The 18,871-nt window shown below is 40.0% G+C and overlaps 1 protein-coding gene across 5 annotated transcripts; it reads left to right on the top strand.

The window, feature by feature from the left end:
- The first annotated feature begins 7,782 nt into the window (after positions 1–7,782).
- znf217 (zinc finger protein 217) lies at positions 7,783–18,780 on the top strand. Of its 5 annotated transcripts, XM_033628663.2 has the most exons (6): positions 10,395–10,536; positions 12,330–13,679; positions 13,815–13,913; positions 15,644–17,023; positions 17,128–17,252; positions 17,357–18,780. In XM_033628663.2, exons 2-5 carry the CDS (start codon positions 12,365–12,367, stop codon positions 17,238–17,240), a joined length of 2,907 nt encoding a protein of 968 aa, XP_033484554.1. In that variant the 5' UTR covers positions 10,395–10,536; positions 12,330–12,364; the 3' UTR covers positions 17,241–17,252; positions 17,357–18,780. The 5 variants fall into 5 exon arrangements, with proteins under 5 accessions (XP_078025912.1, XP_033484554.1, XP_033484552.1 ...); XM_078169786.1 differs by lacking the exon at positions 10,395–10,536 and adding an exon at positions 7,783–7,803 and having other exon boundaries at positions 17,128–18,780; XM_033628661.2 differs by having other exon boundaries at positions 17,128–18,780.
- Positions 18,781–18,871: the final 91 nt, after the last annotated feature.

Genomic DNA, 18,871 nt, shown 5'->3' with positions numbered 1-18,871 from the left:
CCTTTGTTCTTTATCATTGGAAACTTAAATGGAGAAACCTATTCAAGCAAAGGCGTAGGTTTTGTTTTTAACATACGGGGGACACATATGAAATAGGGTGTTTGAGGTCTTTTCCCAGGAAATTTTACGCATCAAACACATAGACTGTAAAAATATTGGACATAGCCACTGTGTAGTCAACCACTAGTTTGTGGACTCCTTCTCTGAAGCCTGAAATTTGGCATTTTAGCTGTCACCATCTTGGATCTCGGAGCCAGAAGTGACCATATTTGGATGAGAGGGTAGAGCTGTGGAAGAGTGAGGGGTGGATCTGGCTCATAGGCTGTGGTAACGCCTCGCCGACAGCCGATCACTCAAAGAAGCCCCGCCTTTAATTATGTCCAAATTTAAGCCTTAATAAAATGTAAACGAGTGAGTTATGTATATACCAATTCACTGCCTGAGAGACCAGGCTGTAAACATGTTTATTTCTGCTGTAAAGTTGGGCATCTTAACATGGCTGTCAGTTGGGATTAAAACTGTTGTGAAGCCAGCCTCAAGTGGCCAGTTGAAGAACTGCAGTTTCTGGTGCTTCTACATTGGCTTCATTTTTTTTTAGGTTGTTTCATGCATCATTCAACAAAAAGCAATGCACCATTATGTAATCATGAGCAAGTAATTTGTGTATTTGGGAAGACTGAAATCATGTGACCAATGTGCTAAGGGGAGCAAAGAAAGAAGCAAGGACCCAGGTCCAGGTACCGAGGAAGTGTGCCAGGCTTTGAAGCCAATTTTCATAGTGGCCAAATGGTGTAACTACACAGTCACAGGATGCCCTGCAGCCCAAAAAGACTTTTCCCCATTGACGTACATCGTGAAAGAGACGTCTGTAAATCAGTAGATACATGTTTTTTAGCGCCACAGTCCCCACGATATGACTCATTTCATTATCAGGATTTCATCCATTCAGTCCGATAACAATTGGAACGTCTAGAAGAGCCGCACAATTGAATCAATAGGGCTTAACTCTGTTTTGGATCCAGCCTAAAGTGGCCATTTGAGGAACTGCAGTTTTTGTGCACTTTTATGTTGGCTTCAGTTTTCAGGCTGTTCTCACGAACTGTTCATACATTTTCCTGCAAAAAGTAATGCACTAAAATTTGTACATATCCTATGTAATCATGAGCCAGTAATTCGTGTATAACCCATGAATTTGGGAAGACTGCGTTTATGTGATCAGTGTGCTGATGGGAGTAAAGAAAGACGCAGTCCCATTAGGAGACTTTTTTTTTTTACCTACAATGTGAAAGAGACATTGGTAAATTAGTAGATACATATATTTAACCCCCGCAAATTGACGCGTTTCACATCAGGATTTCATCCGTTCAGTCCAATAATGACTGAAAAGTCTAGAAGAGCCACACATTTGAATCATTTCATCCCTATCCAAGTTAACGGAGCACAAAACTGCAAGTAGTGGGTTCAGCTGGCAGAAGTCTCTAGTGCTCCTGCTCTATGGGCCACACAGATTAGAAGTAGTGCCGATCATCATGCGCCACTGAGCACCTTTAATAGGAATGAATGGGATCCTGCCCCAAATGCTGTATCCAGGTCTTTATTTACATCCATGAGCAGGTTGAGGTGGTGGATGGGTCACAAAAGACTGGACTTTCCCCCAGGACAGTGGTTCCCAACTGGTCCAGCCACGGGGTGCAGATTTCTCCTCAGTCATTTGTTCGAGGTCCACAAAGTTTAATATATTCAGCGTCATACTTGCGTTTGGACATGTCATAAAGCTAGTTTGCTGTCTCTGTCGAGAAGCTGTCTGTTAGTCACTCACTCTACAACAGGAAACAGCACTTCAAAATAAAAGCTCTGTGCTGGAAATTCACTGTACTTAAAAATGAAGTTTGTTTTTTACAACACTTGACATGTTCCCAAGTCACTTGAGGTCCATTCGGAATGGACCCATGCCCCACTTTTAGACCGTGACCCTTCAGTTGGCAACCACCACCCTAGGAGACTGGTGTTGGGAACTCTGTGAACTTTGAGTCATTTTAATGTACGTTGTTAGAATGTTTCTTATCTTAACCCTAACCAAAGTAAGTTTATTTGCCTAAACCTAACCTCCGTAACTTTACATGAAGTATGTAACTTTACATTAAGTATGTAACACCTTGTGTGGGGCGCTAATTCATAGCATATCATATGAACCATTGCGTGAGGATACGTTGCATTTTTCAGCCCCAGATGTTGCTGCTTGGTCAAACCCTTAATTTTTGGATACATTTTTATGCAACAGTTTGTGCCTTTTCTATGTAATTTTACACTGGAGATGCCATTAATTTCCTTTGCTACTTTCTTACCGTGAGAGACAAATGCACATGTTCTTAATATCAAGGGGGACATGTAATCAAAAATAACTGGGTTCTGTAATAACTCCAAAAATATGTGGGTGAGCAAGTTTAGCAAAAATAAAATATGATATGATATGATAATATTATTCCAACTTATTTTAATGCACACGAGGGAAAGAACTAAGGTGTGATATGTGAGTCACACCTCGCTCTGATGGGTGTAGAGGCAAATACTGTAAGCCTAACTCATCTGTGTGTTTATCTGTAACGCTGACAGGCAAGTGACGGTTAAATGACAGACATGGTTGCAAAAAAGCAAACTGACCGCAGCGCAGGTCATCATTTGTAACTGTGACAGACAGAAAGATGACTGCTGGACATCACTGTGGAATACTAATCTACATTTCTCAGAGTCCACGAGACACCTTGGAGATAAAAGATGTAAAACAAGATCTAAGGAATTGTATATTTCAGGTAAAGGAAGCCCTCAAATCTTCTTTCACCATTTATGATGTAATTCCTGTGATGGATGGGACAGTGTGCAGCCTTTGGAAGGATGTGTTTTAGATAGTAATGTCTGAGACCCACCATTCACCCACCATTAAGTGATGAGTCGTGGCCCCTGAAGGCATAACTCACGCTGCTCCTTTGTTATCAATGAGACACACTCTTCATGCATTACCCTCTATAATAGTTGTGATCATTTTAAATTGTGCATCAAAGTAATTGCCATGGCACTTAAGGAGAAAAAGTGAGGTATTGCTTGCAAGGTATAAGACATGTGGTCCATTGTCTGTCCTTTCCCCTGAGGATCGTTTCAAATTAAGATGAATGTGTGACGTTTTTTTTGCCGACACTATCGCTGGTATGTGCGAAGGGTTCATTACTAAACATAAAATCATCACTTGCTATCTTAAAGTGAAAAACTTTATATCACCCAAACTGAGCCTCACCACCAGCTCCTGATGACTTTACTTTCTTATGCTCTTATTAGGAAATTCACTCAGCTTCTGATGCATCTGGATATCCTGGGAAAAAAAACAGTGCAGATAAGGATAACAGCCGCATGTCTGTACACGCAGAACACCACAACTGTGAGAGTTAAACAGGAAGGCTTTGCTGTACAACTCTGGAAGCAGTCACATTTCATGAGGGCTGGTTAATCCCTTCTGTGCACAATCACAGACTAATACAATGAAATACAGATTAAAATGCATATAGATTGTACACGCTGCACAAGATCTGCTTGACCACCATGTTGCTGCAGTTCATCCCGGGACAATGCATGCAATTCTGTGAATGCACCGAGCTCAGAGGGGGTGGAACAAGGGAACAGTGGGCAGGGAGGCCTGACAGGAGGCCTGCTGTCAGCACTAATGTGCATCACAGCACTGCTCACTACTAGCAGATCTGTTCTGTGAGGAAGCATTACAGTGAAACAATTCCTCGGGCTGGTGAGAAGACAGTAATCACAGATTTTGATCTGATACCAAATTAATGGTGGCGAGCCCCTTAAAGCGAGGGTGAATCAGCAGGTCCTGCAGGCACAACGTGTGTGTTTGTGTGTCAGGGAGGCATTCTAATGCAGATGCTCTCAAGTGACTTTTAGGGCTGGTTTTTGTGGGTCTTTTCAGGGGAATGTTACATCCTGCTGGAGGGACAAAAGGTGTCCGAGGTTTGATGCCAGAAATGCTATAAATGATTAAGCTACTCTGATGCCTTTCAAAATACTGAAACGTAACTGTCATGTGATGTTGTGTGTTTAAACATTTGCTTAATATTCAAATTCAGTGATGTGAGCATGTTCTAACCTCGACTGAAAGATGATATAGTCAGCTGTGTTTTGAGAATACTTTATTGTAAGTTATAAAATGTTTAAGGCAAAAGTGTGTCCATTTTCTTTTTTTGGACTTGGTTTGGTTCATGAAAAGTATACTGCAACAACCCAGTCTCACTCTGAAATCTCTGAAATCCGGTGCTTGGGCAGTGACTTGCAGCATCAGATACTGATGAAAAAAGTACCTGACCACATGCATTTGTTGTTGGAGGATAAAAGAAACGTCATTTTGCATTGTTGTACTGGCGTAGCGTGTTTATTTTAAAAGAGACTGTGTGGAAATGTTGAATTTCATGTGAAAACAGAAGTGTATTTTGAAAGAAGTCACTGCATGTAACAGGCAGAACTTGACACGGTGTCCCAGAACATCAACAACCAACGTCAACAACCAACACACCCAGTACCTTGCACATCATATAAACAGAAACACAGCAAGTTGCACCGAGGAGATATAAGTTAGATACTACTGTAAAAATGCGTAGAAAGCATAGCATGCATTGCCCAAAACAAGATATCATACACTACGCTGCCACAGAAACAGTATAAATAATAATAAATATTGGTCAAAATGTATTTCGAAGGTTAAAAACATTCTGGCTGAATGTGGATTATGGCTTGTTCGTGCAGCTATCTCTACTAAATACAGACAATTTTAGGTTAACCTCAGACTCACGGATATGTATCTTTAAGATCAGCCCAGTCACCAAAAGAAAATGTTGGCATTATGTTTCAGCAAACCACAAATATATTACATATGCACATTTCATATGTATCATATCAACACTTTTAAAGTGGAGTAGTTTATGAGTTTTAAGTCTTGTGTGTGATTAATCCTGGCTTCATATGGGTAGAGGAAAAGTCTGCTAGCTGCTAGGCTAATTTATACAATGTAAAATGCCATAGGCTTGTGCTAATAACGTTAGCATGTTATATTTGTTTGGAAAACATGTTTAGTATAAGACAGTTGTTTTGTCGGTGAATCTTGTGAGTTGTTATGGAGCCGAATTTTGTAACATTATCTTTGTTAAATGTTGCTGTTGTCCCTGGATTTATATGAGTAGAGAAAAAAATCCGCTAGTCACTAGGCTAATTTATACAATGTAAAATGCCATAGGCTTGTGCTAATAAGATTAGCAGTGGGGGAGCCAGCAATTGCCCCCCCTGACCCCCCCCTTAGGGGCACCACTGATTACTGGACAACAAGTGTGGCTTTTCACTTACATTATATTCTTTGTGTCTTTTGTTTTTTATGAGTAACTATGTCCATACAGATTACTGTTTAGTGGCAAAGTCTAAAAGTCAATAAAGGTTATACAGACAGCAGCACAGCAGCAGCAGAGTCAAACAAAGAGCCCTCCCCCTTCTCTCAGTTTCTCCTCAGGAAAGAAGCAGAAATATTTCAAACATGTGCAGAACCCACAAAAGGAATACTTTTGGTGACTGATAAAATTTCTCCCGTGATCAACAACACAACAGCTGGTTGCGTTGAATAAACATCACCGGCTAGGGGTGAAAAAAAGGAGATTATATATTATCAGAGTCTCTCAGGAGCGACACCAGGATTATGAAAGAAGCCAGGCTGTGAATCTGGAGGAGAACAATGCAGTCAGCTGCTCCTGACACGTCAAGACAAAAAGAAGCCACCGCAGCCTTTCCCCATTCGCTGATCCAGTTCCTATCAGGCTGTCTGTCTCCTGAATACATAATTATTCATTCACGCATTTGGCTTTTTCAAAGATGCCACTTTATCTTTAATTAAAACGTACTGCTTTTGGTTTGAATGCATACATGTATGTTTTTTTTGGGGGGGGGGGGAGATACAATCAGACAATGAGTTTGCAGGATTGTAGAGGAGAAATTACATTAGCATAAAGTCAAACAATAGGACGACGTTAATTAAATCAGTAAAAAGTAAACAATGTTCACCCACTTGTTGCCGTCATTACCTCCACAGAGGATGAATCATAATTAAATAACTGCAGCAGCACTGATGATAAATTAACAACCCAGTTAAAGAATACCTGTCCTGTTAAACACAAACTACCACCACCTACACGTAGAGGGTGTTCTTTTATGATGGGCTATAACATCTCGTGGCAATCTCATCATCTGGAGGCATCATACTGCTTCTCCAGATTGATAGCCTTTCACAGAGCCTTTGTGGCCACAGAACAATGGGAAATGAGCGGGAGGCCTCGATGTGTCACATGTGGTGCCTTTGATTAACATACTAGACTTGTTTGTGTAACAGGATCTCGGGGTGAGGCAAGAATACCAAAAACTGAATAAGAGTGTTGCAGGGGGTGCGAAAATGTTTTAATTTAGGGCAGCGCATGTCAATGACTGACTCTTATTATGTCTTATTTTGCGCTTTTGGCACTCAGAGAACATGTGGCCTGTTAAACACAAGATTTGATCACATGAAATAAACATTAAAGATTGTTTAAGTGTATTAACTCATTTTTTTAACGCTTGAATGCCATATGATGCCTGTATTGGCATCTGGCACATACATAATAATCATTGCTGTGCTTGACAAACCTGTGGATCTAATTGTACTTTCATTACAAAGACAACCTTGCATTGGTCTGACCTGTTTGGTAACAACAAGGATTATAAAATTAGCTTTAATATATAGGCAAACACTATAATAAAAAGAGGCAGGGTAACAGCCCAGCCTAATGTGAGAGATGGTTTGGGTCTTTGTTCACTGTTTCCTCGCTGGGAGTGGTGACTGATAAAGTTTTTTTTCTCTTTCCGTCATTGCTGCCACTGGGGGGAGGGTGTGTGTGGGTCTCAATAATGAGTGTACACTGAAGTCTGCTGAATATCCTCATTGATTGAGGGATGTATGGCTGCAGGCAACCATCAATGCCTGGTGTCTGTCTGCAAGGGTTTAAGGGTGGAGGAGGGGCTGTTGTTTAACTTCACATTAGCCTGTGGGTGCTACTGTAGGTGACAGTCTTTAAATCATAAAAATCAGAGTGTTATTCTGACAGGGGTATTTCCTGTCTATACAACCTGATAATGACTTTACATTATCCCTGTCATACTGTAGTATTATCATTAGGATTATAGGCTGGTATTAAACATTTAGACTCTTAAAATGCAAACTCAGAACCTTTTTATTCTCGAGCGTTTTTAACTAAATGTTTCCAGAACCAAGGCCTTACTATTGTTTTATTCTGAATACAATTTTAAATCTTTAATTTAGCTTATTTGTTTACTGCTTTATTATCCTCTCTTCTTTAATTGCACTGTTTTAACTTCTACTTTCTTTTATTTTAACTTTTATTGTGTTGTTTTTAACTACCTACCTACCGCCATGTGTTAAATGTGCTTTATAAATAAAACTGTCCTGCCTCTTTAAGATCAAACATACATTTGCATGAACGCCTCTTTATGTTTAGGTGAGACAAAATCAAACTGAATATAAAACTGGCCTGCTTTGACTTATTTCTATTTTATAAATGGGAAGAAGAAGACATTTCACATGACTCAACCAACCTGCTTCTGCAAAAGAAAAAAACCTCCTCATGTAACTGTGAAAAGTTTGAGGCACCCCTCCCCCATCTCCACATGGTAGCTGATGCATGACATGAGAGTGTGGAAGAAAGGCTACGACTTAAGGTGGGTGCAAGGCAGCATTACATATGAAGCAGTGTTGTTGTGTAGCTTGTGGCTGTAGCCAGCATAAGGAACTCAATCTGTGACAGTTTAAATATAATAAAACAGCTTTAGACATGTTATCATACAGGCTAGTTTTAAGCCAGTGAACTATTCACAGTAAAATAAACAAATAAATACATTAAAATAGACTTCATAGTGATGGAATTGTAGCCCAGCTGATTTAAAAACAAACAACTGGTAAGATGTTACTTTGCATAATGTTTAAAATATATATTAAAAAGCTAATTATATGTTGCCTTCTTTATTGGCATGTATAAACATTATGTTAAACATTATTACATTATTTCAAAAAGAAGGAAATGTAAGTATTATAATATATATTATATAAGTAGTACAGAACAGAAAACAGAAAGCTTAAAAATCAGTAATCCTGACTATGATAAATGTAATAGAACTACTACTCGCAACACGTGTTGAATGGCTGTGCTCCAGTGATTGATGACATTTTATCTGACTTGCTGCATTCCTCACATTTATTCCACCTGAATCATTTTAGGGTAAAATGATCTAATATTTTGTCACTGCAAAATAGTCATCTAAGTTGTACATAAAATGCTTTGACATATTTATGATAATGGGGGGATTTGTCGGTCATTCAATTTAGGAAAAAAAAAGTTTCTCCTTTAAAGTAAAAATGTAAAGTTAGACCCTTTGGGGCAAGATACCCCCTTAGAGAGGGGGTGAAACCCCCAGGGGCATTGTGCCTCAAAGTTTTATTGAGTCAGATTATTTGGTATGCAGTCATATGTCACTTTCAAAAGTTCATATCTACATATATTATTGTAACTTTAACAGCTTGCTAGCGTTGGTTGTGAACAGTAAATTGTGGTTACTGTAATTAGTGTTACTGTAAGTTGAAGCATTCTCTGGCACAAGAATTTCCCTCAGGATATACAAAGTTCTATAGACAATGACAACATGTTTGTGAGCGGAGAGCGTAGGCATTTTCAATTTTTGTGCTTAATGGTCACACATAGATATGCTGGAAGTGCTGCATCATCATCCTGTACATGCTAAAATTATATTTTTATTATATTAAAAAAATCATTAAAAGTCATACTATAGTATTTTGTTGAAACAATCAAAAAGTCATAATATAGTGTGTTGTTAGAATAAATCATAAGAAATCATAGCACAGTATGTTGGGGAAAAAAATCAAAAGTAATTATATAGTATGTTCTAAAAAATCATAAAAAGTCATAAAGTCAAAGTATGTTGAAATACAATCATCAAAAGTTATAGAAAATAATAAAGTCATAGTGTGTCAAGAAAATCATAAACAGTCCTGGAATATTTTTTCAAGTCATAGTCTGGTATGTCTTAAAAAAATCACACAGTATAGTATTTTCTGAAAATAATCATCCAAAGTCATAAAAATAATAAAGTCATAGTAAAGTATGTCTTAAAAAAAGGATAAAAATAAACATAATAGTCATAGTAGGTAAAAAAAAAATCAGCAATATTCATAGTATAGTATGTCTCTAAAAAATTACAAAAGTCATAAAATAATAAAGTCATAGTTTGTTGAAAAAAATAATAAAAGTCATAAAAATAATAAAGTCATAGTATGTTGAAAAAAAAACCCATAAAGCCATAGTAAAGTATGTCTTAAAAAAGAATAAAAATAAAAATAATAGTCATAGTATGTCAAAAAGAATCAGCAATATTCATAGTATAGTATGTCTTAAAAAATCACAAGTCATAAAAAATAATAAAGTCATAGTTTGTTGAAAAAAATAATAGAGTCATAAAAATAATAAAATGATAGTTTGTTGAAAAAAATAATAAAAAGTCATAAAAATAATAAAGTCATAGTATACTGAAAAAAAACCCCATAAAGTCGTAGTAAAGTATGTCTTAAAAAAGAATAAAAATAAAAATAATAGTCATAGTATGTCAAAAAGAATCAGCAATATTCATAGTATAGTATGTCTTAAAAAATCACAAGTCATAAAAAATAATAAAGTCATAGTTTGTTGAAAAAAATAATAGAGTCATAAAAATAATAAAATGATAGTTTGTTGAAAAAAATAATAAAAAGTCATAAAAATAATAAAGTCATAGTATATTGAAAAAAACCCCCCATAAAGTCGTAGTAAAGTATGTCTTAAAAAAGAATAAAAATAAAAATAATAATCATGGTATGTAAAAAAACCCCCAGCAATATTCATAGTATAGTATGTCTTAAAAAAATCCCAAAAGTCATAAAAAATATTAAGGTCATAGTTTGTTGAAAAAAATCATAAAAAGTCATAGTATAGAATGTCTTAAAAATAATCATTAAAAGTCATAAAAATAATAAAGTCATAGTATAATATGTCGAAAAAAATAATAAAAAGTAATAAAAAATCATCAAAAAAAACAATCAGTCAGTAAAAAAGTCATAAAAGTCACAGTGTAGCATCTCTTTAAAAAACCATAAACATTTATTAAATGTTACAGTGACCTGACTTTGTTCCTCAGAGGGGCATCTTCCCCTTCAATCCTTTTCCTCTGTTATTCGCGACCACGTGACTGCCCTGTGGGTTTTTTGGGGTTGCCGTGCACGCGCTCCATCTTCCCCTTGAGAATCGCTGGAGAGAGTGAGCGAGAGGGCGCGCGCGTCAGAGACTTCAACAGCTGCACAGTGAGAGGACTCGAACAAATATGATTCACATTCAAACAATTGAATAGGTGAGCTGTCCGTGTGTGTGTGTGTGTGTGTGAGAGAGAGAGTGTGTGTGTGAAATGAAGAAGCAACTCCGCTGAGCTCAGTCGGCCGTTATATCAGTGTCATTATTAATCCGGAAACTCAGTTGGTAGGTATTGTTTGGTGAGTTTGCTACAGTTTGGTCGAAGTCGGGACAACAGAGAGAAAAGAGTTGCTAACGTTGGTGTCGTCACAGTGCGCGTGAGCCTGCGCTGGAGTTAGCGTATTGTGAAGTAACTTTATCCGGGCTGAGTTTCCAAAGTGGCGTTAAACTAATCAATAAGTAAGTACGCACCGTTTGTCGATTTGAACCCACTCTGCTGTCATTAAACCAACATCCTCTGTGCCCGAGCGTGTGTGAGGCAACGTTAGCTTTACTCTTCTTTTGATATGGAGCAATCAGCGACATGATTGATATTGATCTCAGCATAAGTGACCGCATTCCTCGTGCTCCGCTTATTATGCACACATAGACACGTAATAGCCTCTCCGGTTATTAGCCGTTGACCGTTAAACTGCGACTTTGAGCCGCTTGTCTCACCAGAAAGTTAGTGGCGTTAACGAGGGCTGGTGGGTGAACGCGTGAATAACAAGGTGGCTAACGTTAACGCCGCCTCGCACAAAGCATGCGTGTGCTTTAAAGAAAATCACCCAGTCATTATCATCGACTGTCGCATGTGCTCACCTGGGTTTAATCAAATAGCACACAACTTAATACAGCTGTTTAAATAAGGCACTAATGTATATCTGTATCACACAGGAGAACTTAAATAGCCTGCAACTGTAACACTATATTTTAATCCATTAAATTAATGTGTTTGGGCAAATTAACAACGCAAATACACAATAGTGAGCTGCTGTGTGCTCTGCTGTTGTCACACTCTCCTCTTTCACTTGTATGAGCCTTCAGCTTTTGAACTTGCTTGTCCAGTCACTCCACCCTGGTGCCAAACAGACTGAGAGTGTGATTTGACTGTCTTAAAGTTTGATTCTCTCTCTCTCTCTATACATATACATATATATATATATATATATATATATATATATATATATATTTATATGCATAAGCAGTTCATTATACACGCTGAAAGAGCTACTGTGGCAAAACCACAAAGAGGCAGTGGTCAAAAGTAAAGTAAAACAAAGTGTTCTGTGCCCTGTGCATACCGTAGAAACATGCAATGTGTGAGTCAACGAGGCAGCAGAGGATTGTGGGTTGGTATAACATGAAAAAGTTTGTATCTTAGGTGTGTGGCTGTTGTTGAATGTTCAGTGCCAATCAAGATAAGTCCTTGAGACATTGCTTAAGACTTAATTTTGGGTGTGGTCAAGCTGCAAGACAGTTGTGTGTGTCCAGAAAAATGTAGGCTTTTTAATTCAGTGGCAGTGCATTATTCAACATTTAATAGTCTTATTTTGAAATGATGTAGCTGATTTGTTTTTAAGATACTTAAATATGAGCAGGAATGACAGTCAGTATGTTAGCCAAATTCTGCAGTTGATAGCTCACAAGTTAAGGTTTATATGTATAATAAAAAAGATACTGCTTATGAGAAAGGAAAACACTGCCTCTATATGTTATCAATGCCATGTACAGAGAGGAAATGAGTTGTCTGTGCAGTTGATTGCTAAAAGATACATTTCCTGTTTCACTAAAAGGGAAGGCCATTCTCTCCGTGTGGTGTATTTTAAACTGATTTTATCTTAAGTTAGGTAACAGCTATCTGATCCTGTTTTGATACTCAGCAGTCTAAAGACATTCTCCCATTGTTTCCAGGTTCCTATTAATCTGGACGGCGTTGTTGTAGGACAATGCCGACTCACTCGCTGTCGCCGTTTGCGGAGAGCCCAGATGGACTTGCCCAAGATATTCTTATTAGTAACAATGCAAGCATCCCAGGGCCGGGCTCGAGCATGACACCACACACCACCTACTCAGAGAAGGCTGTGTCGCAATCAGGAGGAAGTGTGTCGTGTATGTTCTGTGAGCAGACTTTTACACATCAGGATGAGCTAGGACCCCACGTGTTAACAGAGCACCCTACTACTTTCTTTGAGCCAGCTGTGCTCAGAGTGGAAGCAGAGTTCAGGATCCCAGGAGAGAGGCCCCACCCCAAAGAGAGCAGCCTGAATGCTGCTGACAAAGAGGAGGTGCACAGCTGTATCGTGTGCAGTCAGGTGTCGCAAGATGCCAGTGAGCTGGAGACCCACATGAGGAAGCACAAGGACTATTTTACTTATTGCTGCAATGTCTGCGGACGGCGTTTCAGAGAGCCGTGGTTCCTCAAGAATCACATGAAGATGCATGTAAAGCCAGGACCAAAGAGCAAGGCCCAGCAAGACCTGGAGACCCCGGCTACAGTCAACGGCATCATCCAAGACCCTGCTTCAGAGCCTGTGGTCACAGTTTACAAAATGTGCATGGTTTGTGGGTTTTTCTTCCCCGACCATGACAGCTTGGCTGAACATAGTAAAGTACACAACAGAGAGGTGGAGCCTGGCAAAGACAAAGACAAGGAGAAGGTGGGTGGCACGACTGAATCCCTTGACAAACAGGAAGCATTCCTTCACAGTCTAAACCTCATGCCTCGCTCCTCTGTAAATAGTTTGCAACATGAGAGATCATCAAAATGGATTCCCCAGCTTGATCCCTTCAACACATACCAGGCCTGGCAACTTGCTACAAAGGGAAAGATAGCAGTAGGTCCAAATAATATTAAAGATATTGGCCTAGACGCCAGCACAGACAATGAAGAATGCAGCTCTGATAAGGAGGAGATGAATATTTGGTCTGAGGGTCAAGGAGACAAAGCTGCGAAAGAGGGCCTTGGGAGGGAGCTCAGATCTCAGCAGCAGGCTGTGGTAGGAAACGCAGCGCTGCAGCGGAGGTCTCTAATGCAAAAAAATAAAGACAAAGAAAGACCAACTACTTGTGAGGAGTGTCAGAGAACCTTCAGGACCTACCACCAGTTAGTGCTCCACTCCAGGGTCCACAAGCGTGAGAGGGCTGGTGGAGAGAGTCCAACTTCCTCTGTAGATGGGAAGTTGTCAAGAGTGGGCTCACTTGAGCAGGCGGAGGAGGGCAGCGAGGAGGGCTTTGAGGAGGCAGCACTGGCAGAAAATCCAGGTAAGTTTACACACATGCTTCATTCATACTGCCTTCTTTGTAGTTCAGGAATTGTGACAGTGAACTCTTTTACCAAGTGCTCCCTCTGCTGGTGGGAGGAATAATAACACCTGCTATTTGTGTCTGTTTCCAAAGGTGAAGATGGATCAAAAGTCAGATCGAAAGGATGCAGTTACTGCGGCAAATCATTCCGATCAAGCTATTACCTCACAGTTCACCTGAGGACCCACACAGGTGAGTACAAAACATTTAGCTTGAATGATTCCTTTATGAATATGAGCCTGCATATATCAGAGGGTCAGTTTAGATCTATTGAAGTGGGGTTGCATTAGCAGTGGGCGATATGGCCCTAAAATTTTATTACAATATTTCAAGGTATTTTTTGCAGTAATGATTTTCGAAACAAAATCAGTAAAAAAATATTAATTTAAGAAAATAGAATTGCAACAAAATAAGTGATATAGTTTAACAGTTTGCTTCAAATATTCAGTAAAAACTAAAATGATCTCTCATTTCACTCAGAGTGAGATTCAGATTCTGTTACAATATTAATAGTTCAACTAAATAAAATCTACCACAAATTACACATTTAAACAGCTCCTAAATACAAAAAATATCCCCTGGGATCTCTATATATAAATCAACAGGTGATTTCCTTTGTTTAGTAAAATCCTAAATGATTGAGTTTTTTTTTTTTTCACCTGGACCTTTATGCTCTGCCATTTCTCCTCTAATCATCACGCTGTAACCTGTGACAGGCTGTTATGATACCACAGCTATCACACAGTCACATATATGGAGTTTTTTGTCGAGCTGCGAGCGTCACATAAGGTTTATGATAAAACCACTTGACGACGCCGACTCCCGTGTGCACACGGCGAGAGAGGAGAGGGTGAGATGCTGTGCTGCTGCCAGAGGAGCCGCTGAATGAGTTCCCTCTGAGCGGTAAGTCACTAAATGAGTCTGAGAAGTCCGGGGCTGTCCATAAAACATTGAGGACGCCACAGTTTATTCCACACTGCTGAGGCTGCTCCTCTTTTTGGAGTCACTGCGGAGTCAGTAATAATTTCGCTTTCAGCCATGCTTGTTAGTGCCGTGGGTAACAATATGACGTCAGTGTCAGCAAGTCAAAATATTTGGAGTATCATGATATGAATTTCTTTCTTTGCCATGATATTGAAAGTTGTTCTGGTATTATTGTGAACGAGATGATATGGCACACCCCTAGGTTGCATGAGGCACTTATCCGTAGTTAGTATATTACATACAGTAGCCTAGATGTTGGTTGGCAAGCCCCTAATTTGGAAAAGTCTAAAAAAAACATCACCTAAAATGTCAATATCAGTTAGAGTGTATGCTATATTTAGAATATTTTCATCACTTTACTTGGCAATGAAACGGCCATTTCGAAGGGGAACTGAGGCTGTTCTGTCGCTCTCTTCAAAGCCAGACTCCATTGAGAAAAACAGTAATTTAACACAGCTGAACACAGGAGCTGCTCGTCTACTGCTGCCTCAAACAGTCATTTTCTTGGTGTTATTTTGTGACTTTGGCATTTAAGAGTTTTAGTTCGGATTCACTGAAGTCGTACAATAACACAAACCAACTAACTGATGGAGGCGGCAGCAGACCAGGAACCTCTATGTTCAGCAAGCTAAAATGGCTGGTTTTGTCAGTGGAGTCTGGTGGCTTTGACGAGAGCAAAGATGGACAGCCCTTTCCCTGCCAGAGAACACTGTCTGACTGCAAGTTAAAGCTGCAAATGGCGGTACTCATGTCTGCCTCTCCAAACTGGGGGCATGCCAACTGACATCTACTGTAGGTAATAGACTGAGTATTTAAAAATACCTCATACAACCCCACTTCAGAAGATCAGAACTAACCCTTTAACCCAGCTGTGTACAGCAGGCCTAATTCTGTGTCTTATATTTTGAACTATGCTTTTACACATCTGTTTGTTTCAGGTGAAAAACCATTCAAATGTGCTTACTGTGACTACGCTGCAGCCCAGAAGACTTCACTGAAGTACCACCTGGATCGGCGTCACAAGGACAAACCCTACGTGGACATTTCCAACAGGTCCATGCCTTTAGTGCCTTTTCCTAATGAGAGAAAACACGTAATTGACAATGAAAATCCTGCTCCGAATAGATCCAAACTCTGGGTTCCCGGAGCCAGATCGTGCACCAGTGGAACACCAGAGGACACATTTGATAGCATAGGTAGCAAGCTTGGCAAACCACTCGTCCAGATGAATGCTGAGTATGAGAAATTAATTGCTAAGTCTGCTTACTCGCCAACTGACGATGTGGTCGTAAAGTGCCCCGTACCTGTTAACCTGAAGATGGAAAGGGAGGAGATAAACGTTGAGAACTCTGAGGCCCCATTAAATCTGTCCTTAAAAGTGTCTCTCTCCATCTCTGCCAGTGCAGAACCCAGAAATGGATTAATTCCAATTGCCTGTTCGTTTTGTGCGTATAAAACCATGTACCCAGAGGTTCTCATCATGCACAAAAAGCTCACTCATAAAGATAAGTCAGACAGCATGAAAAAGATTGGATATGGCAGTTTGAAACAAAAACGTTACACAGGTTGCCCCCCTGCGCTTGATGGGAAAGATGTCACCCCGCTTCCAATGTTTGACCGGCGCCACCCTCGTCGAACCAAGTCCCCTCCCCCTCAGGCTGCAAAGCCACAAGAAAAGACACCTAGTAACCCACCTCAGGCACCCAAGCGGTCCCCTATCCATGCACCTGTACATGATGAGATTCAGCGTTACACACATAACAGTGACACACACCCCAGTCAGGAACCCTCCAGGTATACGGAGCTCATGAGGAAAACCAACACAGGCAGCAAGTACACCATGGAGCGACCAGGCCCCCCAGACAGAGTGGGCATCGGTGAGAGGAGTTACCCAGCCAGAAGTGGTGTCATCTGGCACTCGGACGCTGCCAGGCTGTGCCTGTCGAGCCGATTTGGGAGCCTCCCTCAGATGGATTTTGGTGAACCTTCCAGCAAGAGATTAAAGTACGCAGTACCTCCAGGCAGGGAAGCTGACACCGGTGAGAAGCCTGGCTTTAGAGGACCAGCAGGGAATGTGTCCAACAGGCTGCTTATCTCAGGGAGGAGTGTGAAAACGCCGCCACAAATGTCGGGCCCATCCACCGTCTCTGAGACCCTGGGCCCTTTGAAGGCTACATCTACAGCTATCGGAGGAGGCTTGGATTCTGAGTGGAGCATGATGAACCTTCTGCGCTCCTACCCACCCAATGACCTGGCATCCCTCTATCACAGCACACCAGTCAACCCCAGTCATGGAGGACTGGCCAACCCAAGATCAGGTATGTAACAGGTTAGCAGGTTCAGGACACATACTCAGAGGAGGTTACTTTACAGCCACATGTTGTAGCAGTGTGTAGAGTTAACATCATAGTTTTTGTCTCAGGGGGCAGAACTGTGCTGTACCAACACTTACCCACTCTACCCAACCTTCAGAGGAGAGACCCCCCGGGCCCTTTCCCTAATCAACGCTATGGGACCACTGACAAAAGTAACTAAAGTGGCACCAAGGTAAAAGGTTGAAAACATTTTCAAACCATCAACGGAATCGTTGAAAAGTTTTACCTGGTACTAATATTTGAAAACATGAAAAGTATTTTTCTTCTTCTCTCTAGATTTGCTGCTCCCTTATTTTGGAGAACGTCTTGAAATAATTCAATATACTGATTAAAGAGAGGTGGTTTGTGCTGAAAAAAGTACCTAGGCTCCCCTGATTTAGCAATTTTTTTGAATAGAGGGAAATTGTGTTGCAAAGACATTTCAGGCCCGAGGCCTTTAGTGTACATTTGTTTTCTTTTTTGAATGAGAAGTGCAAATCATCTCTCCTAACAGACGTTATTTCACTGGTGTGCACTCAGAGTTGTTACTTAATCCATGTTTGACCCACACTAATGCTCAGATATCTGTAAATGTCTATGACATAACAGTAAAAGTTGTATGTGGGATAACATAAATATATTTGTAAGCTTTCAGTACATGAAAATATATAAAGTAAAAACTTAAGAAAATGTAATTTGTGTGAAAAATTGCTGCTCTGTTCATCTACTGTTCATGTCCAGGCAGTGATTAAGCCCTATTTTTTGTCCTTTTCCAAGGCACTGAAGGGTGGGGATTTTCTGTTTGATAGCGCCATGGCTTGGGTCCAGTGGTTTACAAACAGGCCACAGTAACAAGTCCTGTGAACGTAGAAGTGGTCTACCTCATGTTGTGCCCTCGACACTGTTCTTATTGTAAAGCTGCTGTAGCTACCATGTCAGCTGAGCCTCTGTCCGTAGCTGTCTTATCAACCAGAGACGGATGTTTTGAGTTGAAGTAGAACTAGATGGACATGTGTTTGTCAGGCTTCATGGTCGTTTGGAGGCACCACATTAAACACAAACTGATCTGGTGATACAGAACAACTACTGCTGAGGCCATATTGACCTGTGGCACGATTATCTGTAACACAGTGTGGAGTTCTTTGATACTGTTGGTATTAACAAGCCCAGTTTTAAACACGGAACATGTTTTCTGGTTATTTGTTCTTTAGAAACGGCTGTCATCTGCTTTAGTGGTGCCTGAAATCCATAAGCTGTAAACTGTACCAAATCTCACGAGTTCTGTTTGTGAATGAAATGGTCATGCTGAATTATTTGGACTGCACATTTAGTCACTTTTCAGGAGTTTGCTTTCATTATGCAGAGTCTTGAAAGTGTTTTGTTTCAAGTGGAGGCAGTCAGTCCCGGCTGGTCATCAAGTGGTCCTTTAGATGTTGAATGACTAGTTTTGAAAAACGGAAAAAAAAAAAAAAAAAACAGAAGCAGCTATGTTGATTAATGGCTCGATTAATTACACTGTGAACAAAAGGTCTCAGGTTAACTCATTTACGAGCTATTTAGTCTGTTGTATGATCTAGTAGTTTGCCACTTTGAAAGGCTCGGGTTAAGTTATTTCTTTTCTTTTTTTTGTTTGGTATTCACATTACATGTGTACTTATGTAAAAATTAAAATATTGTTTGAGAGTTGTATGACACATTTCAATAATAAAGTGAGGCGGAAAGCTGTGTGTTATTTGTTCCTTCACTGACGAACACGGGTTCAGCTGCAGTCTCATTCAGTGAAACAGGTATTGTCTTTAATACCTCACACAT

This window comes from Epinephelus lanceolatus, chromosome 8 (assembly GCF_041903045.1).
Source record: "Epinephelus lanceolatus isolate andai-2023 chromosome 8, ASM4190304v1, whole genome shotgun sequence".
NCBI lineage: Eukaryota > Metazoa > Chordata > Actinopteri > Perciformes > Serranidae > Epinephelus > Epinephelus lanceolatus.
This window is presented reverse-complemented; position numbering and strand designations above follow the sequence as displayed.